Source organism: Eptesicus fuscus, chromosome 4 (assembly GCF_027574615.1).
Source record: "Eptesicus fuscus isolate TK198812 chromosome 4, DD_ASM_mEF_20220401, whole genome shotgun sequence".
Classification (NCBI taxonomy): domain Eukaryota; kingdom Metazoa; phylum Chordata; class Mammalia; order Chiroptera; family Vespertilionidae; genus Eptesicus; species Eptesicus fuscus.
The window spans coordinates 39,363,232-39,388,273 of record NC_072476.1 but is presented as its reverse complement, the minus strand read 5'-3'; the positions used below and the strand labels follow the sequence as shown (position 1 = coordinate 39,388,273).

General features: G+C 44.0%; 1 protein-coding gene across 1 annotated transcript; it reads right to left on the bottom strand.

Moving 5' to 3' along the window:
• Window positions 1–4,279: 4,279 nt before the first annotated feature.
• Window positions 4,280–20,487, bottom strand: PPIC (peptidylprolyl isomerase C). The gene is made up of 5 exons (XM_008141343.3): window positions 20,273–20,487; window positions 12,803–12,916; window positions 12,244–12,337; window positions 9,706–9,890; window positions 4,280–4,928 (listed from the first exon to the last, which is right to left on the bottom strand). The coding sequence occupies exons 1-5, from the start codon at window positions 20,396–20,398 to the stop codon at window positions 4,800–4,802; spliced, it is 648 nt and encodes a 215-aa protein (XP_008139565.1). The 5' UTR covers window positions 20,399–20,487; the 3' UTR covers window positions 4,280–4,799.
• Window positions 20,488–25,042: the final 4,555 nt, after the last annotated feature.

Here is a 25,042-nt window from a genome sequence, read left to right as displayed (position 1 = left end):
CTAGGGATGAAAATAAAACTCCACTTGTGGGTTTTGTGATGCATTTTGTTGTGATTCTTTTTTTTTTTTAATTTCTTTATTGATTAAGGTGTCACACATTTGTCCTTGTTGTGATTCTTAATATTTTTCAGATAGCCTTTCCCCCACCCCCAGACAGAACTCCTGTGACTAGTCACTAATTCTGCATTAATGCCATTGTTTTTTCCATTGCTCTAGATCAGTGGTTCCCAACCTTTTTTTGACTATGCCCCACCTAAGCATCTCTAAAATCCAGATGCCCCCCGCCCGTGACATATAATTCTTATAATTCAAAAAGTGAACTCCTATTCATGTGGAGGAAGCCTAAAAGGCCTAACCAAGCTTCCAAAGAACACGGCATCCATGAAAGAGAAAAATAAAAGAACGAAAGGACAGTTGAAGTACTGAGGAAGAAATCACTAAGAAATGGTTAAAAAATAATATAATATGAAAAAATAGCAAATAAAGTTTCAAAACATATAATAGAGAATTGAAATGCATAAATGTCACAATATATATTTATATACTATATATGAGGACCCTAGAACCATAAGAAATACAAAAAATTCACTATTAATAACTCATCCTCCAACTGCCCCCCTTAAAAATCAAATTGTCCTCCTGTGGGGCGTGTGCCCCACGTTGGGAACCACTGCTCTAAGATGATCAGAACACAAGCCGATCTCCAAGTAGGTTATGTTATATGGTACCTAAGATTTAATGCTTGGCCAAAATCTGAAATTCACAAGATGAATTATAACTAAGTAGAAGCCATTATGTCCTTAAGGGCGACAAAATTTTCCATTACAAATACTGTTTTTACTCTCTCTTAATTAAACAACAAAAAAAAAGTGACTTGAGGGGGCTTTGACTTTCTAAGCCTTACAGATCAAAGATTTCCTCTGCTGTCTGAATTATAGGAATGTTGAAAAACAAAAACAAATTCTTTTCCTGCTATAAAACCCTTGCCATGTTTCTGTCTTTATGTAACTCAAAACCGCTGAACTAACAAATGAGGTTGGTGAGTTCTGTTCAGAACCTAAGAATTCATCAGAAATGGAGTGGACAATAATTTTGAAAGTGTCCTTCTAACTAATCCAACCCAAGAATAAATTTTACTAAGTTCTTATTCAATGATCCAGAAAATGGCTAAGTAACATGTAGAATAAAACAGCTCATGGCTAAGGATACCAAGATGTTTCAAATTGTTTATGAAAATGATTCAAGACTAAACTGCAGCCATTTGGTGTGGCGGTGGCCAGTGCACTCTCCCTCTGACTCCATACAGGCCCTTGGCTCCAACATGTGTCCTTCTAACGGCCAGAGTGTCACAGAGTGCCCCGCTTATTTCAGAAGCGTTTGCGGAAAGTATAGATTCTTTTGTAAAGCGATAGTTTATAGTCTTCAGTTTGCTGCTGTGTTTGGTGTAAGGCCTGCCCAGGCCTCGCCCCCTCTTCTAAACTGCTTCTAGAAGAGGGGGCGAGGGGGGGGGGGCGCGGTGTCCTGAGCTTATTGGTCCTCTGGTATAACAGACGGCCAGACAATTTGCTCCCTGTGCCCTAGTGGTCTCGGAATTTCAGCACTTTGAAAATGAACCACTTTCTGCTTTGTAGCTAGAGAGATGTCATTGGGCTCATATGAATGAAAACACCAGATGGCAAGAATGGTATCAAGTACATGCCCCTATGCCTGGTGGGCCATGCCTTATGTGATCTCTGACCTTTGAGATTCAAGACACTTTATATATGTAAGAGGTCATTTGTTTCCAGTTGGTTACCTTAAAAAAGCTTAATGTTTCCTTTTCATAATTATTAAAAAGAAATGCACTCTAGAGAAAAATTGGAAGGCTGAAAAAAAAATAAATGTAAGAGTTTTTTTAAATCCCACCATTTGCATTTGATTTGTCAGTTTACATGTTGTTGCATTTGCATTATGAGTATATATTTACATAAGTGAGATCATGCTGCATACAGAATTCCTACTTTTTTCTAGAAAACATCCATTTTCTCATGTTACTCCTAAGTTCTGTAGCGTCAGTCTTAATGAATGCATAGTATTCTATTATGGGATGTATGTTTTATAACCATTTGGGGACATTCAAGTTGCTTCCAGTATTTTGCTACCATAAATAATTCTGTAATTCACATCTTTATACATAAAACTTTCCAATATTGCTGTATTGGACAAAGACTTGAGGTTGCAAATCACAAAAAATAATTCACCCTGGCCTAAGCCAAAAAGGAAATGTATTGGCCTGCACGGCTAATAAATTAGGGTGGAGATTGGCTTCAGACTGCTGGACTCAGTTGTGTCTTCAGGCATCCATCTTTCTGTCCAGCTTCCCTCGCTGCTGATTTTATTCTCAGACCTGCTCCTTTACATCCTCACAGAAGAGATAGCAGCTCTTTCCTGGAATTTCCAGCAGAAGTCCCATGATTGAGGCTCACTAGCACCCCTGGGGTCAAACACCTATCCTTGAGCCAGGCGCCAGGTCAGGGTGAGGGAATGTTCTGCTTGGCCAACAGGACAACCCTGCTCCCTCCCCCACCTCACTCCCCACACCCTGGCACTGCACACATGGACTTTTTGCTGTTCCTTGAATTCACCAGTCTGCCCTTCACCCAGAGCCACCGCTCTTGGTCCCCTCTGCCCCCTTGTCCTCACAGCTTACTACCCACTCACATCCTTCAGCCCACACTCAGGGACTTTGGGGATCACCTCTCCACTCTCTATCCTCGTGCCTGCTCCATTTCTCTTCATAGATTTATTGCTACCTGATGCTCTGCTGTATGTTCCTGTGGCATACATGTGAGTTACTTGTCTCCTCCCCTGGGAACCATGAGGGCCGACACTGCAACTCTATTCAGCCCTCAGTAAATATGTATCACGAGTTAATGAATGAGCCCTGACCGGTTTGGCTCAGTGGATAGAGCATCGCCCTGCAGACTGAAGGGTCCCAGGTTCGATTCCAGTCAAGGGCATGTACCTTGGTTGCGGGCATATCCCCAGTGGGGGGTGTGCAAGAGGCAGCTGATTGATGTTTCTCTCTCATTGATGTTTCTAACTCTCTATCCCTTTACCTTCCTCTCTGTAAAAAATCAATAAAATATATATTTTTTTAAAAAAGAGTTAATGAATGAGTTGGCCAGGCTAGGTACATACTTATCCATAGGGTCAGCCTACACCAAGGACAAGAAATGCTTGAGGGAATGGTGTGATCCCCCAAAGAGAATGGGGGGCCATCCCGGAACACGGGACTGGATGACACCCAACACAACTTCAGATCACTTTCTAAATCAAATTCCCAGGACTGGGACTTCAAAGGTTAGGAGTGTTTTGCGTTTCTTGATATGCACTTCAGTTCCCTTTAAAAATAATCTTTGTCCAATGCAGACCACATCATGCCCCTCCCCAGCTTAAACTGGTACCTCCCCGTTACACTGTGACTACTCTGGCCCCAAGGCCCGACATGACCCAGTCTCAGCCTGACTCCTCTGACCTCTCAGGATGCAACATGCTGGCTTTGGCTTCGGCCCTGGAGGGAGCCCACTCCCTCTCACCTCAGGATCCTCACCCTTCCCTCTCTGCCTAGCAGGCCTGAATGCAGGTCCTGCCTGCCCACCGCCTGCTCTTCCTTCTTCAGCCCTCAGCTCCAATGTGCCCGCAGGAGGCCTTCCTTGGCCACTGGAACATCACTGCCCCCCTGGCTTCTCCAGAGAGCTGTGGGGATTACCCCCCCGCCCTCCCTTCCCCATCAGCAGTTGGAGAGTTGGAGTGCGCATTTCCTCTCATCTCTCTTTGAAGCCATTTTCTTATAATGCAGCTCAAGAGATGGACTTTTTTTGGACCTTCACTGCATGGGACCCAGAGAAGAAGCAATAGGCTATTTTCTAACAAGATACCATTCCCATGTGAACGAGCAGGCACAGGCCATTACAGCCAGGAGTGTCACAATAAGGCCCCAACAGGATTTTACTTTCTCAGCTCATTTAAGTAAAAAAGATTCCTTTTTGTTGCCACTGGACTCAAGGGACCTTTCTGAAAACGTTGCATTTAGTAAAAATTGGGGACTAATCGGTTCAAGTATTTGGAATGTGGATGGGCATCATTTCTGGGCATCCTCACCCCAAATTATTACATTATTTTAGTACTCTGACTTATAGAACCCTCTCCAATCCGTTAATTGTTAACAGAGTATGTATGTTTTTGTACATTAAATTTTAAATAATTTTTAATTTAATAAAAAGTCTTGCAAAAAGAGTTGATCTATATAAAAAGTATTTAATACAGAGAACATCAAAGCACCCTGCATCAGGTAAAGGTTCCTATGACATATATCAGATTATACTAATCAAATCTCCCTTTACCTAAAACGAATTGTTTAAATACAAAATAATACACTTCACGTCCCCATCTTTTCCTGACGAATCTTCAGTATCACCTAGCGTGGGGATCACAGTTAATTCAGCAAAATAATGATTGTGTTTTTCCAAAGAAAATAGCAAATACAAAGTTTTCTAGTTTAAAAATAGCACCATTGAAGGAAGGGGATATGTCTTTTAAGTAAAAAGTCCCTAAACAAGTGATTTAACAAAATTCATGCAAAATAAACTTTGGTTGATTTTTATAACTCTCCTGTGATCTGGAGTGGAAAACAGAAGAGAGTAGAAAGACAAAGCAAAACAGTAACTTTGAAGAATCAAAAGACCCACATGCATGCACGCACGCACGCATGCACACACACCCTGATAGAGTATGTTCCTTGTTTCCTGCCAGATGCATCACCAGTCGGGGACCTCAACCACAAAGGGTGTTTTCACGTCTATCTTGCCACTGTTGACGATGGAGCAGTCGGTGAGTGGGCGGTCGTGACCATCAGTTGCCTGAAGTTCTATGGAGTGGACCACTGTCTGGTGAGAGAAAAGCAGACACAAGGTTCATTTCTGACCAGCAAGTATGGCAATCAAAAGTGAAATCAATGCCAAGTCTAAAAGCCCAAGTGGGAAGTAAGTTTTTTTTTTCCTATGATAACAAAACCATACAAGCTAACTATGGAAAACTTAGAATATTCAGGAAATTTATATATCCTATCTAATAAAGAGGGAATATGCTAATTGACCATCACACCCTCACAAAGATGGTGATGCCCACAGCCAATAAGGAGGGAATATGTTAATTGACTGCTACGCCCTCAAAGATGGCGGTGCCAAGTCCCCTCAGCCCCGCTGGGGCGGCAGGCGCACGGCATGGCTGGGCCTGCCCCCAGGCAGTCTGGCCGTTCACGCCTGCCTCTGGAGTTCCCCAGTTCCCTCAGCCCCCCAGTCACCCAGGGTTGGCCCAAGGTGCAGGCAAGCCTCAGATGGCAGCTGCCCAGCCGCCCAAGGTTGGCCCAAGGCACAGGCAAGCTTCAGATGGTGGCTGCCCAGCCACCCAGGGCTGGCCCGAGGTGCAAGCAAGCCTTGGATGGCGGCTGCCCAGCTGCCCAGGGCTGCCCGAGGCTCAGGTAACCAGGGCCGGCCGAGGCTTGCGCTGCCGGCAGTGGCAGCAGCAAAGGTGTGATGGGAGCATCGCCTTCCCCTGATCGCCGGGTCACCTCCCACCCCTGAGGGCTCCCGGACTGTGAGAGGGGGCAGGCCAGGCTGAGGGACCCTCCCTCCAGTGCATGAATTTTCATGTACCGGGCCTCTAGTTAAAGAATAAAACTGACCGACTGCCTTACTATTAGAGAACATATTTATCTATTTCCTCATTTCTTTTTATTTGCATTTTATTTTCTGAAAAAAAATTAGCTATTTTTGTAAACACCTATATCTAATTAAAGATATTTCCACTCGTTATAACCCTAAGTAACAGTAAACGTGGAGTTTGAGTCCATTTCAACTCCATCTGTCATAGGTCCAGGCATCATCAAATGGGCCAGATTTAGAAGGAGAGCTTGCTTTGGGTTTTCCCATTTAAAAAAATGACCAAGTCGCCTGGCTGGTGTAGCTCAGTGGTTGAGCATCAACCCATTAATCAGGAGGGCAGATTCCATTTCTGGTCAGGGCACATGTCCAGGTTGCAGGTTGTGGGTTGTGGACTCTATCCCCAGTAGGGGATGTGCAGGAGGCAGCCAATCAGTGTTTCTCTTATCACTGATGTTTCTCTCTCTCTCCCTCTCTGAAATCAATAAAAATATTTTTTTTGAAAAACAACACCTGACCCAAACCATTAACCCATAGTTGAGTCTAACACTAATGTAACCCCAATGCCACAGTGGTGCACAGGCCCACATACCACCTCGTGCCACACTAAAGGAGGGAGGCCTGGCCAAGGACTGGGGAAGCCAGCTCCTGGTGTTTCCCAAACACGGTGGAGACACAAGTAGCAACAGAGTGTCTGAGTGCCTTGGACATTGCAACCTCTGGCTGACTTAGATCGGTTTAAGATAAAAGGCCAGCATTCTTCTAATAATATATATTTCTAAATAGACTGTGTGCGCGCACACATGTGTACCTAACACAGCGACTACACATCCAAATAACCTATGGCACTTTTTAAAAGAATGCTTATTTAATGGTTAAAATGGAAATTCCCGTCTTATGTATATTTTGCCACAATTTAAAAATGCTCATTTGTGGGCCCACCTCTGGAGGTTCTGCTGTAGCTCTGAGGTGAGGTCTAGAGATCATCTTGGTGACTTTGTTAATACAACCCAGATGATCTTTGGAGAATCAAAGGATGGAATTCAGGAGATTCCCTCCATTTCCTGAAACTGTATAAAACATACACACACTTCCCCCCCCCCCCCCCTCCCCCCCCCCCGGAGAGAAAGTCTATGGTCTTCATTAGTTTTTCAAGGGTTTAATCTCCAACATTTACAGGGAACTCATACAACCTAACAAAAGAAAGATGAACAATCCAATCAAAAAAATGGGCAAAGGACCTAAATAGACACTTTTCGAAAGAGGACATTCAGAAAGCCAAGAGACATATGAAAATATGCTCAAAGTCACTAATCATCCGAGAGATGCAAATCAAAACGACAATGAGGTACCATCTCACACCTGTCAGAATGGCTATCATCAACAAATCAACAAACTGACAAGTGCTGGCGAGGATGCGGAGAAAAAGGAACCCTCATGCACTGCTGGTGGGAATGCAGACTGGTGCAGCCACTGTGGAAAACAGTATGACGTTTCCTCAAAAAATTAAAAATGGAACTTGCATTTGACCCAGTAATCCCACTTCTAGGAATATATCCCAAGACAACAGAAACACCAATCAGAAAGGAAATATGCTCCCCTATGTTCATGGCAGCACAATTTACAATAGCTAAGATTTGGAAACAGCCTAAATGCCCATCAGCAATGAATGGATTAAAAAACTGTGTTACATCTACACAATGGAATACTACGCTGCTGTAAAAAAAAAGAAGGAATTCTTACCATTTGCAACAGCATGGATGAAACTGGAGAGCATTTTGCTAAGTGAAATAAGCCAGTTAATGAAAGAAAAATACCACAAGATCTCACTCATTTATGGATAACAAAGAACATTATAAACTGATGAACAAAAATAGATACAGAGGCAGAGCAGCATCGAACAGACTATCAAACTACAGCGGGAAGGCAGGGAAGCGCTGCAGGGTGGGGGGAGGTAAGAGATCAACCAAAGGACTTGTATGCATGCATATAAGCATAACCAATGGATGCAAGATACTGGGGAGTAGGGGAGGCTGGGGAAAGGTCAATGGGGGGGGAAGGAGACATATGTAATACTCTTTGTAATACTTTAAGCAATAAAATAAAATTTTAAAAAAAGTTTATAACCCATAAAATATTAAGGACTTTTCCTCTAAGACCAGGCAGCAGGTCTCCTAGGAGGCATACCAACAGATAGAAGGAAATTGTTGTTTCAATTAGAGCAATAAGACATAAGACCTAGAAGACTGGAAGAAAAACCATGACCAGAAGAAGAGCACCCAAAACCTGTACTCTTCAGTTTTCTTACAGCTTAGCATGATGTTGCATTAAAAAATATTCATTGAATGGGTGAATAAATCAGTTTATATTTAAACTATTTAGAACCTGGTTAGGCCCAGTAGTCAAACACCCAAACTCCTTTAACACATGCATGCCCATGTTTAGCTCATTCAAAAGCAAAATTCAATCGGAGACTTGAAGAGTGATGATATTCATTATCATTAAGACTAGATTCTGGCCTGTGTGGCTCAGTTGGTTGAGCATTGTCCCATGTACCAAAAGGTCACTAGTTCGATTCATGTAAGGGCACATGCCTGGGTTTCAGGCTCAATTCCTAGTAGGGGGCGTGCAGGAGGCAGCTGATGGATGTCTCTCTCTCACATCCATGTTTCTCTCTCTGTCTTTCCCTCTTCCTTCCTCTTTCTCTAAAAAGTCAATAAAAAACATATTTGAAAAAGAAAAGACTATATTCTTTTCAGGGCAATTATGGCTCATGAGAACATAGGCATGTCCTTTATTGTGATGGGATGTGAAGTGACATGTTAAGGGATATGTATTTGCCCTATTCCCCTCTCATCCCACTTGCTAATGAGAATTCTATCTTTGACAGCTCAGGTTGGGCACTTCCTTTCCTTGTAAAGGAGCTTCTGAGTCGGCCAGCTCACTTCTGGCTTTCTGTTGGGTAGAATCAGAATAGCAGGTGGAAGTTGTGGAAGAATTGCAATGAGTGAGACTGGTTAATTTAGGTTTGGATGAGGGAGGCAGAACAACTCACAGGAAAACAAAACAAAATGAAATATGGAAGAAGACAAGGAAGGTCCAGGGTTGGGTTGGGCAGACCTTACAATAGCCAGGAGTTGAGAGAGCTACTTTGGGCAGTTGTTAAGGAGAAGAAATATTGAAAGTAGAAAAGAATGAGGACTTTAAGAAGTGTTCCTATGGATTATGAATTGGACGCCTTTGATATTTTTTGAGTCAGCAGCATAAATTTGAATTCTCTTTAGTAATATTGAATGCTATACTGTGTGTCTCTAAAGGTGACTTGTGTCTGGACTGAACCACATGGGGAGCTAGGGTTTGTTTGTTTTTTTTTAGTTGTGGTAAGAAACACATAATGTAATATTTACCATCCTATCCTAAGAGTCAAGTTCAGTATTGTTAAATACATTCACATTGTAGTGCAACTAATCTCCAGAACTCCTTCGTCTTGCAAAACTGAAACTGTATACCCATTGAACATTAACTCCCAATTTCCTCTTCCCCATGACCCCTGGCAACCACTATTCTACTTTATGTTCCTATGTGTTTGACTTCTTTAGATACCACCTCATATAAGGAGATTCATACAGTCTCTTTATGACTGGCTTATTTCACTTAACATTCTCAAGTTTCATCCATGTTGTAGCATGAGACAGGATTTCCTTCCTTTTTATGGCTGAACAATATTCCGTTGTATGCACACACAGGGCCCTAGTTTTTCCATTTATAACAAGTAGTGAGATATATTAACTTAAGTACTCAACTTCTCCATGTCAAGTCCTCAGCTTCTGCCCCAATGCTCCTAACAATTAAAATGCCAAACCATTTATAATTTATTCGCCCCTGAAAAGGCCAGTCAGCCTCTTATAATAATGGATCTCTAACAAGCACCATTAAAATACTCACTGAAAATACTCATTATAAATATAAAGCTTTGAATGAGGAAAATAATATATCAAGTTACCATGCCATCGATGACTTTTCCAAATACCACATGTTTGCCGTCCAACCAGGAGGGCTTGGTCAAGGTGATGAAGAACTGAGAGCCATTGGTGTCAGGCCCGGCATTGGCCATGCTGACCCACCCAATGCCATAATGCTTCAGTTTGAAGTTCTCATCTGGAAATGTCTCACCGTAAATGCTTATACCTGGTGAGACAGAACAAGAAAGGGGAGATTCAACAGATGTTATACGAAAGCCAGTTCTTCAAAGGGAAACATAAGGTTTTAGTAGAATTGGTAAAGAGGACCCGATAAGAGTGGGAAATGGGGAGAAGATGGTAAAACATAAGGAGAAATGAAAGGGAGCATAAAAAAACTCCTTAAGGAAGCAGGGCACTGGGGACTGAAACCAACATACACAAACAAAAGCCTTAAATTTGACACAGGAAGGCAGCATACCCTCTGGCCTCAAACCAAGGGCCAAACCCTGACCAACTAGTTCAGTGATTTCACCGTAAAAATGAGAAGTAATTGAAGGGCAATAGTAAAGCCAGATTGAAAGGTGGCTCAATCTCTGTCCTGAGGTCCAGGGTACCCTCTCCTGGGTCTCTCCTACCTCAGCATCCAACCAGGGCACACTAAGCACTCAATACCCTTAGCTAATTCTCACAACAACCCATAGAATAGGTACTCCCAATCCTGGTTTGCAATGAGAAACCCAGGTTACAAAACTTGAAAACAGCAGGACAGAACTTGACCACCTGGCTTTCTGATTCTAAAGCAGGTGCTCTTTGCTGCCTCGGCACTGAGAGCAAGAGCAGCCAGCCTGGAAGTCATTAGGCACAATGACGTCAGGCTCGTCAAAATACAGAGGGTGATGGCGATTGGGAACACCCAGTGATCCAACCTGAACAGAACGACCAAAGGCAGGCACATGGGCTGGCGTTCTAGCAAAGCAGCAGGTAGAGCAGAACACATTTTCCCCATAAAACGAAGGCACAGACCATGAGAAGTATGTGCTCCATCCTCCAACACCGTGAGTGCCTGTCATGCTCACCCTCTCCCCTTCTGCAGGGCTCCCTCTCCATCCACTGCCAGCCCTAAAATCCCGGCTTAGTTAGGACCAGAAGTGGATATCAAAGGCAAGCTGGTTGATCAGTGACATATGAGGTGACCTGGCAGGAAAACTCTGCCCACAGAGGAGTTTAGGCTAAATTAAGTGATCCACCAGGTCCTATCTCCCAAACTCAGAGAATGTTAACTCAACTCATGTATGTACACACTTGCACCTGCACGCCGAGCGTGCGCGCGCGTGTACACACACACACACACACACACACACACACACACACACACACACACACACACTGGGCAGGGAAGGCAGTGAGAAAGAAAAACATAGAAAAGGAGACACAGTAAAGCTCAGTCACCATTCCTGCTGGGCCCTTGGGGAGGATAGTGGGATGTCATCCAGGAGGGGATGGTGCGGGGAGGGCCAGAGGGTTGCTCATCCTTGAGCTGCAGGCTTTTCCAGTGAGACCCAGCTCCACAGCAGCTGGGATCCCTTCCCTGCGTGTCCTCACCAACCCCATTTACCCAAGTTACCTGCTCCATCCCCGCAGCTTGCAGCATTTTTGCAAGGGCTAAAGGTAATCTTCCTGAAGTGCCTGGCAAGTCCAAGCATGTAATGGTAGGCATTTTGTTATAAAGAAGCCATTGCAATAAACGTACAATTAGCAATAGTGCTGGAAAATGGCCTAGGTTTCTTGAAAAAGTTAGCAGTTTAATATCCACCAAAACTGGCATTTGATAATTAAAAGTCTGAAGTAAATTTAAATTCTATGTCGTATGTACCACGTGTATTCAGGAAATGAACTCACTATTTTTCTGAAGGAAAATAGTCCAGGGAGCTGGGTAACTGGAATCCTCCATCAGAAACAATGGTCAGGGAGATATGAAAGTCTATAAATTTAATTAGTTGTACTTCATAGAACTCTAACTTTATTTATAAAAATTAATTTATATTATAATTTTGACAACTCACCTATTAAGTTTTTATTATTAAAAAAGCTGACAATGAAATGAAAGAATTTTGAGAGAAGGGGATAAATTCACCTGTAATCCTGCCATCTAAATGCCAATCTCGTCCTTCTAAAATGATGCCCCCAGTCCTCCTCCCAACATCCAATTTGTAGCCAGCTGCTACCCCCATAAACACAGTGTTATATTCCGCCTTCCCTTCCTGTGGCAGACAGCTTTCTGCTACATACCAGTAGTCTAGCATTTTAAGAACTGCTAAATAGTCTACTAAATGGACATATTTCCACCAAGGGAAGATAATGAATACCAAAGTAATACTATTTAAAATTAGAAGGCCTTGCTCATTCATCCCTACCAACATTTGGCCCCCAAAACTTTATCCTTCCTAAAGAATTCATTTGGTGGTCTTTATGGCTTTGTTCCTTAAATCTTAGAACTCAATATACTGGGTGAATACACTGGCTTAATGTTAGGTTTCAGTTTGTTAAGTGGAAAAGGAAAAATACAAAAGACAATTTACCGCCAGTGCCATCCCCATTGGTGAAGTCTCCTCCTTGAATCATGAAATCTTTGATGACACGATGAAATTTGCTTCCTTTATATCCATATCCTTTCTAAAGAGATTATGTCAATTGAATATACAAGTAGATATAACCCATACTGAAAGATAAACCCCAGTGTTTATCTAAAAATAACAAAACGAGAAAATTATACAAAATACCTACAGAACTTGATTAGGCCTCTGCAATAATTCACTGTTAGAAATCATCATTAACTGATCAAATCAATAAATATAAGTAAACAAACAAGCCATGGAAGTAAAGTATTAATGGGAAGAACTAAAAGGAGAGCAATCTGCATTTTCACTTGATGACGGTTTCCCCTCGATTTCTAGAAGCCCAAGGACACCGAGGGCCTGAGGAATACAGATTTCATACATAAGTGAGGTAAAATATTGCAAGATGTCTCAGGTCCACCTGACCTACTAATTAAATGCTTTTTTCCCAGAAGACATCTTTATCTTGACTTAAGAGAAGGAAGATCCAATCTGTGCACAAAGGAAATAAGCTGAGACATACCTCCCCTGTGGCCAAAGCGACAAAATTGTCCACAGTCTTGGGCACGACTTTTCCAAAGAGGCCAATCACTATCCTGCCAACGTCTTTGTTTCCGATCCTCACATCAAAGAAAACCTGCGTGTGGTTGAAAGGCAGAGCAGAAGGTTATGTGGAAACGCCGTGTATACAAGGTAAGTGAAGATGAAAATCTGTGAATGGATCCACATCCGAAAGCCCCGCCCACCAGTGTTTTACGGAGGGGTCATGAAGGAGCATGATATACGTTAAAGGAACTCGATTTCCATGTTTTGGATGTACTTTGCTCGCACATATTCATTCAACAAACATTTATTGAGCACCACCTAAGGGCCAGACACTGTGGTAGGTACTGGGTTTCACATTTGACTCAATCCTGTCAGAGTCGGCCAGTAAAGTCTTCAAGAATTCCACTTCCCCACACACCCAGACAAGCACTGCTGCTACTTCCTGTTTCCCAGTTTGTGGGTGAAGGTTAGAGTGGAAACTTTCTCTTCTGAAAGGTTTCTTCTCTCATCTTGGCAGAAGAAGAAAAATGGGTGAGGAGATGAACAGGCTAGCCATCCAGATTTAATTTTTGGAACTTCAGACAGTGCCACATTCCCAGTGAGTTCTCAATAGACATCTGCAGCCAAGGGGACTGCAGAAGATGATCCAATCGCACGGCAGTCCTCCCAAAGGCCGGCTGCTCATTCCCAAGCACAGTAAGGCACCAGGTCCCCAGCCTCGCCCAAAGTACAGCAAAAGTTACACTCAGGTCCTGACAAAACCTTTTCTAAGCATGTTACACGTGCAGCTGGCGGGCCGCATGCCTCGTTTAGTGGCCCACAAGCCACAAGTTTGACATACTTCGACATGTTACGCAAGTAACATGTGTTCTTTTACTGTCCCAACATTTTAGGACAGAAAAAAACGCCTATCCAGAGGTAAGTGTGAGCTGCTCTTTTTGCAAATAAACTTTAAAGGTTCTCTTGGACTTTAAAAAAAAAACACACCTTTCATCTGAAATGAAATTATATACATTTTGCTTCACAAATCACTGTGTGAAGATGATTCTGAGACAGAACACTTGAAAAGGCCATGGAGTCGAAGGGCATTCTATTAGCGAGGTTAGATTATAGGAACCAATTTAATGTTTGAATGAATGGGGAAAAAAGACATTCAAGAGATGGCTTTAAAAAATATAAGAAGGGTTGTCAAAGAAAAAGGATGTCTTATAGTTGAGAAAAATCATGAAGTAAAGACTGTCCACCTTCAGTTCAAGATAAGAGCTTCTGCCAATGCATCAGCTCGTCTGCCGTGAGTGATGTGATATTTAGTGTTCCACGTGGTGTTTTACAATTTTCACATGGCAAAGCAGCAAACACTGTGTTAGTATTTATCCAGTGTAACTGTAAGCATGCACAGAAGACCTTGAGCTGAGGCAAAGATGTAGAGGAGAGCAATGCAATGAGGCTGAGTTAACCCACACGTGAGCCTGGTCTTGCAGAGCTAGTCACTCTAAAAGGATTTCCAAGCCAAGGAGTAAATTCTTTCAGGGGCTATAACGAAGTAGCACTGGGAAAAGAATCAGGCACATAATTTTAAAGAAATACTGTATACGGTACTAGAAAAGCCTGCCAGACTTTTAAAATAAAGCGGAGCAAATAAAGCCCGTGAATGTTTAGCAATCAAAGAAAATAAAATCTGGGGAGCCTGAGATGAGAAGTGCTTTTCATCCAGCATAATAGTAAAAATCTTACTGTCTTACACTCAGCTTAGCACACATACAGGGGGTCCCCCAAAAATGTACACACACTGTAACAGCTGATAGCTCAATTTTAAAAATCAAATGTATTTTAATAAACACTGCCTTTATAGTTATTGAAAGTGTGTGTATACATTTTTGGGGATGCCCTAAATTAATACAAATTTTCTCCCAAACTGCAGTATCCTTTAACTTCATGAGTGATGGATAGCAAGAAAATATAGCAGACACCCAGAACCACTCAGAAAACTCATCCTTGGAGAGAAACCAAGACGGCGGCATAGGTAAACACCTATACTGCTGCCTTGCACAACAATTTCAAAACTGCAACTGGAAGACAGAGCGGACATCATCCAGAACCACTGGAAAGCTGGCTGAGAGGAAATTCTACAACTAGAAGGAAAGAGAAAAGGACACTGAGACCCAGAGGAGCTGTGGAGGACAGAGGTGCAGAGACCCGCATGCGTGGAAAGGGTGGGCAGCTGAATACGCAGCTAGCTTACTCGCGGCGCTTGGAGAAGGCGGGCAGCAAGCGTGCAGCTAGCTTTCTCGTTCGAGAGGGAAACAAAACCTCCTGACTGCACTGAAATCCAGTTCCAGGTGAGACTTTGGGTACCCAGACTCATTCTGGGAGAAACTGGACTGTCTGGCAGCGGGCGAAACACAAGGGCAGCCTTCTCTCAGAGGTGCGTGCAGCCATTGCTGCGGGACACTGAGACACAGGGGCCTTGTAGGGCGGGGCTGACGGGAAACCAAGGCTGTCTGCTCAGCCCTGAGACTCCGCCCCATCCAAGCTGAGCATAGAAGCTCTCCCAGCGGATACACAGCTGATCCTCACAGCCAATTGGCCTGGAGGTCAACTCCCCCCAGTTACACTAACAACAATCTAGGCTTAACTACAACAAGACTGCACACACAGTCCACAAAGGGGTGCACCAAGAGTGTCCACCTCAGGTAACTGGGGAGGCTGAGCCACTGGGTCCTGCTAGGACACCTAGCACACAAAACCACTCCATCAACTCAGGGAAGCAGCCAAAATGCAGAGACAAAGAGGCAGGTCACAAAGGAAGGAAATGGAGGAAAGTAAATGCCTGGATATAGAGTTCAAAACCACGGTTATAAGGTTTTTCAAGAATTTCCTAGAAAAGGCCAATAAATTTAACGAGACCTTTGAAGATATGAAAAAGAATCAACTAGAAATTAAGCTTACACTGACTGAAATAAAAAATATTATACAGAGACCTAAAAGCAGACTAGAGGATTGCAAGAACCAAGTCAAAGATTTGGAATACAAAGAAGCAAAAACACTCAACCGGAAAAGCAAAAAGAAAAAAGAATCCAAAAAGTTGAAGATAGTGTAAGAAGCCTCTGGGACAACTTTAAGCATACCAACATCAGAATTATGGGGGTCCCAGAAGGAGAGAGAGAGCAAGATACTAAAAACCTATTTGAAGAAATAGTGACGGAAAACTTCCCCCACCTGGTGAAAGAAATAGACTTACAAGTTTAGGAAGTGCACAGAACCACAAACAAAAGGAATCCAAAGAGGACCACACCAAGATACATCATAATTAAAATGCCAAGAGCAAGAGACAAAGAGAGAATCTTAAAAGCAGCAAGAGAAAAACAGTTACCTACAAGGGAGCACCCATACGATTGTCAGCTGATTTCTCAACAGAAACTACGCAGGCCAGACGGGAATGGCAAGAAATATTCAAAGTGATGAATAGCAAGAAACTACAACCAAGATTACTCTACCCAGCAAAGCTATCATTCAGAATTGAAGGTCAGATAAAGAGCTTCACAGATAAGAAAAAACTAAAGGAGTTCATCACCACCAAATCAGCATTATATGAAATGCTGAAAGGTATTCTTTAAGAAGAGAAAGAAGAAGAAAAAGATAAGATAAAAATTATGAACAACAAATACGTATCTATCAACAAGTGAATCTAAAAACCAAGGGAATAAAAAATCTGATGAACAGTATTAACTGGTGAATATAATAGAATCAGGGGCATAGAAAGGGTGCAGACTGACAATTCTAGGGGAAAAGGGGAGTAGGGGGTGCGGGAAGAGACTGGACAAAAAGCGTACACCTATGGATGAGGACAGTGCAGGAGGAGGTAAGGGCAGAGGGTGGGGTAGGAACCTGGTGGAGGGGAGCTATGGGGGGAAAAAAGAGGAACAATTGTAATAATCTGAACAATAAAGATTTATTAAAAAAAAGAAAACTCATCCTTAATATATAACATTCAGAGCAAAAAAGAAAATATAGCAGAGTTCTCCCAACTCTAATGGAAATGGAGCTTCCAAGCCCATAGAACAGAAAGCGCGTATACCAGTAGCTTTAGTACAATGGAAAATAGAGTTTTATCAGAAGACGAATACAGATAAAATAGGGTTATAGGTGCCGATTATCCGCGGGGACCAGGGCAGGCTTCCTGGAGTTGGGACTTGGATCCCAGGTTGCACTTTAGGAGTGGGCATCTCAGTCACTTCTTGTTTCCGCTGGAAGCTGCCCTTGGAAGTGATTTGAAAATCATGGGGCACTGGAGGTGGGGAGAGGGGAGGGAAGAGTGAATAGGCACTCAGGTAGCCTGACCCAAACCCCTGTAGGGTTAATCCTCTCCCATCTCCACAGTAAAGTGAGCTGCGATGTCAAGGAAACCCAGCTCCACCGATAACTGGCTTCGAGCTGTTGGTCCTCATCTGTAAAACAGACAAGTCCCTTCAGGCCTGCGTTGCTGCAGGGGGATTAATAACACCAATAACTCTAACAACGGAGCTCTCCAATCAGGAACACATATCAGAGCTAATCACTTTACCTGCTCTCTCACATCCAGGATGCGAAACTTTCATGAGCAGATATTATTTCCATCTCCGTTTTACAAAGGAGGAGCCAGAGCCTGAGACATCAGGTAACCTGCCCAAGATCAAGCTCACCCAGCCTTAGGCTCATGGCCACGCCACAAGGTAGAAAGTGCCAGCACGCTGTGAAGAGTACAGCTGGAAAGGGGGCGGCATTCCTTTCTACACTCTGGGTGCCTGGCTGCACAGAACCCAGGGCTGCGAGGGCCACTTCAGTGGATTTGGAGGCCAATGAGCCAGAGCCCTCACCTGAGCCTCTCCGGCTGGGCAGGAAGCTGAGGCAGTGGCCTGACAGCAGGATTCAGGGACAAGGTGAGTGCCATTAAAGGGCCCCGCAGGCGGACAGCACCACACACCTCATTTACAGATTCCTGTTTTCAGAAATCGGAGGGGAAAAAAAAAAAAAAAAGACTGCTAGGGAAAAGAAAACAGTGGAGCAGTGGCCAGTTAATCTACTTTTCCACACTCAGAGAAGTCATGTTTACTGTCTCCATTTTCCAGTAGATCTTGTTGCTTTAAAAAGTTCCCTGAAAATGTAATGAATTCAACAGGTAGTGGAACCTGAAGAAGACTTGCCTACATAATCCTAGAATAGAACACCTGGAAGCTTCCTCAGCGACAGCACCTTACACCAGGGGCTGAGATGCTCCAAGCTCCCCTCCCGCAGCCACCGCTTCCTCCTCTCCTGCATCCCTCCCTCCTCTAGCGTCCCAACCCAGGCTCCCCCAGAGGTGGTGACTGACTTGCTTTGGGGTCGGCTCTGCATCGGTGGGTTTAAAGCTGCCCAGGTGACGCTTGCTCCCAAATATTGCAGGTGACACCCTCACACCAAGAAATTCTTCATTGTTTATCTGGAATTCACATCAAACTGGGCCTCCTGCATTTTATCTGGCAATCCTAATCCTTTACCCCTTTCCCCCCTATCTAAACTGTCAGCAAGTCTTGTGATACCTCCAGAATCTATGTCAAGTCCCTCCTTGCTCCCCATTTCCCCCATTACCGCCCTAATCCAAGCCACCACCATCGGACTCTGGCATGGAGCCCAGCTTGGCCTCCCGGTTCACTCTCCGGAGACTGAGCGACCACAGTGATTGTTTAAAAGTACATATGAGATCCTGTCAAACCTGTGCTTGAAACCCTTCGGCAGCTCTAACTGCACTTAGAATAAGACCTCAACTTATAAGACTAATTGCCTCAAAACCCACACTCCTAAGTGTGACCTCTGAGGCCCTGCAGGATCTTGCTGCTGCTCAGCCCCAACCTCATCTGGAGCCACTCCCCTCTCATCCCTGCCCTGAAGCCACGCTTCCCAGGCAATCCATCCTCTTACTGGGAGGATGGCTTTCCGGTCTGGAGGCCTTTGCACAGGCACTAAGTTTGCCTCCCTAAGTTTTTGCCAGTCTGGATTTCTTATCCTTCAGGTATTTTTTAAAATGTCACCCAATCTGTATTGGCGTTTATTTCCTTCATCATTTCACAATTTCATCAGTTTTATGTTTATGGCCGTATCCTAAGAGACCCAAATATATTTGCAGACTGGAAGAGCCCCCATCCCCTTCTTCAGCTCTGTGGCCTGCACAAGCCACTTCCCAAAACTAGGTAAGCCCAAAAGATCAGGGGGCTGGGAGTAGAATTTGCGCTGAGAACAATCAGGCTAAGTTTATCTCAGGCAGCCACTCCCCTCCCCCCCAAGGCCTTGTGGTTCACTCAGGGAACATCAGATGTTGGGCTGAACTTACCCCCTTCCAGCCCCTTGGACACCCCCTCGCCCCCTCTCAGGTGGGGTCTTCGGTAGGTTTAAGGGTTCTACTAGTTCCACAGTACCATTTCCACGGTGGAACACGGGGCTGGTTGTTAAGACTGCTTGAGCGGCCCCTTCTTCCAGATTCCAAGAGACTACCGCCCCGAAGTTTTTCTAGCAGTAGTAATTAACAAACAGCCAAAGCATCCCCTCCCTTCCCCTCCGTCTGTCTCTCCCTGCACCCTGCCATTATCTTCTAACCTTGGGTAACTATGCTGGAAAAAAACCTGAAGCCATGAGGGCAGTCCTTGGCAGGTTTGGAAGATTCCCCACCCCCCGACCCCCTCAATCGAGAGAGAAAGGCCGGCCTCACTCACACAAGTGCTGCCTCTGCCTGCCAGCACCATCCCAAGCCCAGGGGCTGCCCTCCAGCCGCTGAAGTCTACCAGCGCACCGCTCTCCCCCAGGGGAGGACCCAGTTCCTAGAGGAAGGAGGGCAGGCTCTCCCGAGCACGGTCTGGGATGCCGGCCCGGACACCACCCACCGCCGGCGCAGGGGCTAGAGCTGGGCTCTCCCTGCTGGGCGACGTCGGCCGGCGGGCGCCCCTCGCCACCTCTGCGCTCGGAGCACGTCTCCCCCTCCCGCCCCCGTCCCTCCCGCACTCTTCCTGCTTCAGCTCCCAAGTCCCCGCCACGCCGCCGAAGGAAGTGCACGGGCTGTCTCCTCCCCGCAGAGAGGGCCCACCGGTTCCGGAAGTTTCTCCTAACCCCCGAGCTGGCCACCTCGGACCACGGACCTGGGAGGTTAAGTTCAAACAAACGGCGGCGGGGGCGGTCTAGGGCTCGGGCCATCACCCCCCCCCCCAAGTCGTCCGGGAGAGTGACACCCCACCCCCACCCCCCAGCACTTCCACCACCGCGGCGCAGGCGATCCCCTCGCACCAGCCTAGCGCAGCCTCCCATCCTCTGCCCCACCCCACCTCCCCAAACCCCCACTCTCACCCCCACCCCCCCGGCTACCCGACACAGGGATCCCAGTCCCCAAAGCTCCCCATCCCTCTGCCCGACAGGAGGGGAAGTGCGTCCTCCACTCGGTCACCTTGGCCGTCACCGTGGGGCCTCGCTTGCGGACCCCCGAGGAGCCCGAGGCCCCCGCAGAAAGCACAAGCACGCAGAGCCACAGGCAAAGCCCCAGAGGCGGCAGCAGCCGGGGACCTGAACCCATGGCGAACGGTGGCGGGGGCGGCGGCAGCTCGGGCGCTTCTGCAGGCTCGGGACCGGCGGCGGCGGGACTCCCGGCCGGCTGCGCTTGCGCGATCCCGGACAGAGGGGGTGGCGGGGGAGACGGGTAGGGATGGGGCGGTCCGGACAGCACCGGAACCCGGGGCGCGCTCCTCCCAAGTTTGGCCCGGCGACTGAACTAGGGACTCGCACAGGCTCCCTGCAGAGGGTGCGTGAGGTCGGGAGCGCAGATCCGTAGGCCGGGAGCGAGCCCGGGCTGCTGTGCTGGGGCGCGGCGCCCCGGAGAGCCAGGCTGGGCTGGAGTCCAAGAGCTGAGGGGTGCGCTCAGGCATCTCCAGGAACTTGCCGCGTAGGCGCCTGTTAAACCCAACGCAAAGGCGAGGACGCTCCGGACTCGGGTCCGCGTGGCAATTTGCGCGCCGCTGGGTGCGGGGGGGACTCTGCAGACAAGTCCGGGTCTGTGACCTCAGCTGCCTTGTGAGTAGTCTGGGCCGCCGCTGCCAGGTTTCAACGTGGTATCAGAGCCCTTAGCCGGGTTTTGGACGCTCTCCGAACTTTGGGACCCCTAGGTGGGTTAACTCGATTACACAGGCTGAATGACCTCCCGTTGAGATGATTCCTTTGGGGGATGTAACTTTTACAAATTTAAGAATAATGTTTAGGAAGATTATGTAATGACATGGGGAAATGCAAAAGTCGCAAAGAAATTCTGATCTCAACTCTGAAAATAAAGGAATTTTTTTTTTAATGGAAAGAAATGCACCAAAACATTTACAGTAGCTATGGTGATAGAGTTATGGATTTTTGTTTTCCTTGTAATTTTCTGGTTTCCCAGATGTATTTTATAATCAAGTAAGTATTTTTAAATTTTATTGATTGATTGATTTGAGAGAGAAAGAGAGAGAGACATTGATTTGTTGCACTTATTTATGCATTCAGAGATTGCTTCTTGTAGGTGCCCTGACCAGGGGTTGAACATATACCTTGGTGTATGAGGAGAATGCTATAATCAACTGAGCTAACCAGCCAGGGCTCAAGTAAGTAAGTATTTTATAATCAAGAAAATGTTATTTTAAAACAATGCTTTTTTGCCCTGGCCAGGTGGCTCAGTTGGTTGGAGCATCCTCCCTCCCATATACCAAAAGGTTGCTGGTTAAATCTCCTGTCTGCTGCATAGGGGAGGCAACCAATGGATGTTTCTCTCTCCCTCTCTTCCTGTATCTCTGAAAATCAATGAAAACATATTCTTTGGGTGAGGATTTAAAAAACCCAATGCGTTTTGAATTAGGACTTCAAAAGAACTTTTTTTTTTTTTTAGAATAATAGCTCCAAAATTAACTACAAATTAGTAATAGTATTCTCTTGGCTTTCTTAGGAGCTGGTGTCATGACATTCAAGCCAAGATTTTCCTCAGGTAAGCAGATAGGATTCCTATGTGTAACTAAGAGTCGATCTAAAATTACATTGGACCTATTCTATACAAAAGGAGTAACCTCAACGTTTGAGGGGTGGGTAGCACACTTCTGAATTATTTTGATAATTCAGTCCAGTGAAGGATCGAATGTCTATCTTCATCACCTCAAACCCCAACAAAGAAAGGGTCCCCCTTTTGTAGCAAGCGAAGGGTGTCCGAGCACTTACCCCTCTGTGTGACTGTATGTATTTTATTGTAATTGTTTTTGTCTGTCTCCTATCAGAGTTCAATAATAGCTCCAAAAGCAGAGAGCACACCTGTATTTATTCCTTTGGATGGCCCAGATTTAGTAAAATGCCTGATATATAGTGATTTCTAGATAAGTATTTGTTGAATGAATGTAAATGTCTAACTAATTTAATGTGTTTTAATTGGGAAGATTAATAAAAAATAAATGAAAGTGCACAAAATGTAAATGTACATACCAGTGAATTATCACAAATACAAGTAGAACCCCGTTTAAGAAATGAAATATTTGTCAGCTCTTTAGAAACTTCTCTTGTACCCCTCCCAATTACTAACACTTTTTTCTCCCCAAATTAAACGCAATAATGACTTACTACATTATCGTTTAGTTTTAACTTTATATGAATGGAATCATTTGCTCAAATTTATGTTTGTGAAATTCATAATTTGGGGGGGTTTTTTGTGTGTGGATAACTCTTGGTGCATCGATTTTCCCCCTATATGACTATCCCGTTGTTCCAGCACAAGCTTCTTTCCTTACTGCTCTGTAATGCTACTTCTTCTGTGGGACAAGTGTCCATACATGTGTGGGCCTGTGGGCCCTCTATTCTGTATCACTGACTCAGTTGTCTATCTTTGTGCCAATACCACATTGTTTTAATGAAATAGTTTTATGATAACTCTATATTTGTTTACTTAAGTATATTTTTATTGATTTCAGAGAGGAAGGGAGAGGGAGAGAGAGATAGAAACATCAATGATGAGAGAAAACCACTGATTGGCTGCTCTTGAACACCCCTACTGGGGATTGAGCCCACAACCCTGGCAGGTGCCCTTGACCGGAATCGAATGCAGGAAGCTTCAGTCTGCATGCTGGCACTCTATCCACTGAGCCAAACCGGCGAGGGCATATAATAACTCTTCATATGTAATGGTACTTCTCACTTTGTTCAACAGGTTCTTGGCTGTTCTTGACTTTCTGTACAAACTTGAGAATCAGCTTGTTACTTTCCATAAACTGGGATTTTGATTTTGATTGCATTATATCTATAGATTATTTTTGAAAGATAGCGTATTTGTGATATTGATTGAGTCTTCCAATTTATGAACATGAAATATTCCTCCATTTACTTGGGTCTTCTTTAATTTCTCAAAAATTTTATAGTTATCTGCCTAGAGGTCTTGCACATATTTCATTAGATTGATTTCAAGGTGTTTGATTTTTATGCTTTTATAAATTATTTTTTAAACATTTATTCTACTGTCTGTTGCTATTATAGTAAAATTAATTTTATATTTAATCTTGAATAGATAAACTTTGTTAAAATCTTATTCTGAGAATTTATCTGTTCATTATTCAGATGTTCTGCATAGCCAACTATATCTTCCATGAATAACAATTTCTATTTCTTCCTTTCTAATCTTTATATCTTTTATTTCTTTTGCCTGTCTTATTGCATTGGTTAGGACCTTTAGTACAAAAGGAAGTGACAATAGTGGGAGTCGTCGTTTTGTGGATTAAATTTTGTCCCCAAAAAAGATATATTGAAGTCCTAAACCTCAGGATCTGTGAATGTGGCCCTATTTGGTAGGAAGCATACAAGAAAAATGTTTAAGCTGTGTACAATAACATTTGTTGCATCTAAATCAATGTCCTGAGAGTATGGCATGGGAGACTCAGCTCGCTGAGAAAGATTCCAGAAGGGAAATCTAACCTTGAGTTCCTTCTAGGGACATAGCACCTTGCATACAATATTCCCTTTACACCTGTGAGGTAGGTATTGTTAGAAACAGATAAAACTGAGGAGTGAAAATTCATCTGAAATTTTAACAGACATGCTTCTATGAAATTCAAATATGATGGAAATTTTACAAATAGTTAACAAAATGAGTGGTCAAAATAGTTAATTTAGGGGACATGGAAGCATAGGTAGATTTGAGTATGATGATTGGGAAGTGATGAGAAATGGCAAGTAAGTGTATGATTCTTGTACGGTGAAATAGGAGATTGCTTAAACATTGATTATATTCCAAAAATTAGGGAAAATCTATTTATGCAAGGGAGTCTGGCTCTACAAAACCCTGATGATTCCTACTTCACACTGCATTGATCTGAGTGTGGATGTATCTACCTTAACAGGTCAGGCAACTTTTTTAAAAAAATTCTTTGGAGACAATATGTTATTAAATTGATCTGTATTTTCATGTTCTCTCCTTGTCACTGTTATTTACTATTCACCAACACTGCCAAGTTTTAAACAGTCTTGGTGTAAATGTTTGTTTCTAAGGCTTTGCTGATAGATGTGTTTTATCTAACAGTTATGGACTCCATCGACATGCAGCACTAAAACACGAAAAGAAAAAGAGATTTATCAGCATATGAAATGCCCTCACCAGAGACAGTTGAAATAATAAATCCAAAGTCGAACATTTGTGAAGTTACTAGGAGCAAATTTATCTACTTGAAATCATGTTTTGTGGGACTGAGTCATGCCATATATTATACTTAATTTAAAAGGTGAAATGCAGCCCTAGCTGGTTTGGCTCAGTGGATAGAGCGTTGGCCTATGGACAGAAGGGTCCTGGGTTCGATTCTAGTCAAGGGCACATGCCTGGGTTGCGGACTTGATCTCCAGTAGGGGGCAATCAGGAGGCAGCCGATCAATGATTCTCTCTCATCATTGATGTTTCTATCTCTCTATTTCTCTCCCTTCCTCTTTGAAATCAATAAAAATATATTTTTTAAAAAGATGAAATGCAAATTGATTCTCACTTATTGGTAAGGACTTCTCATTGTGTTTAAGGAAACCCTACTCATGTAGAAGAGAGAAATTCCACTTTAAATACTTCTCTGACATTTGCATTCTTGTTTACAGAAATTGCCTGAATGATTTTTCTTTAAAAATTGGAAACTTGGGAAATATCAAATTGTTAGTATTTTTAAGTGACATTAAAAGACTTCCAGCA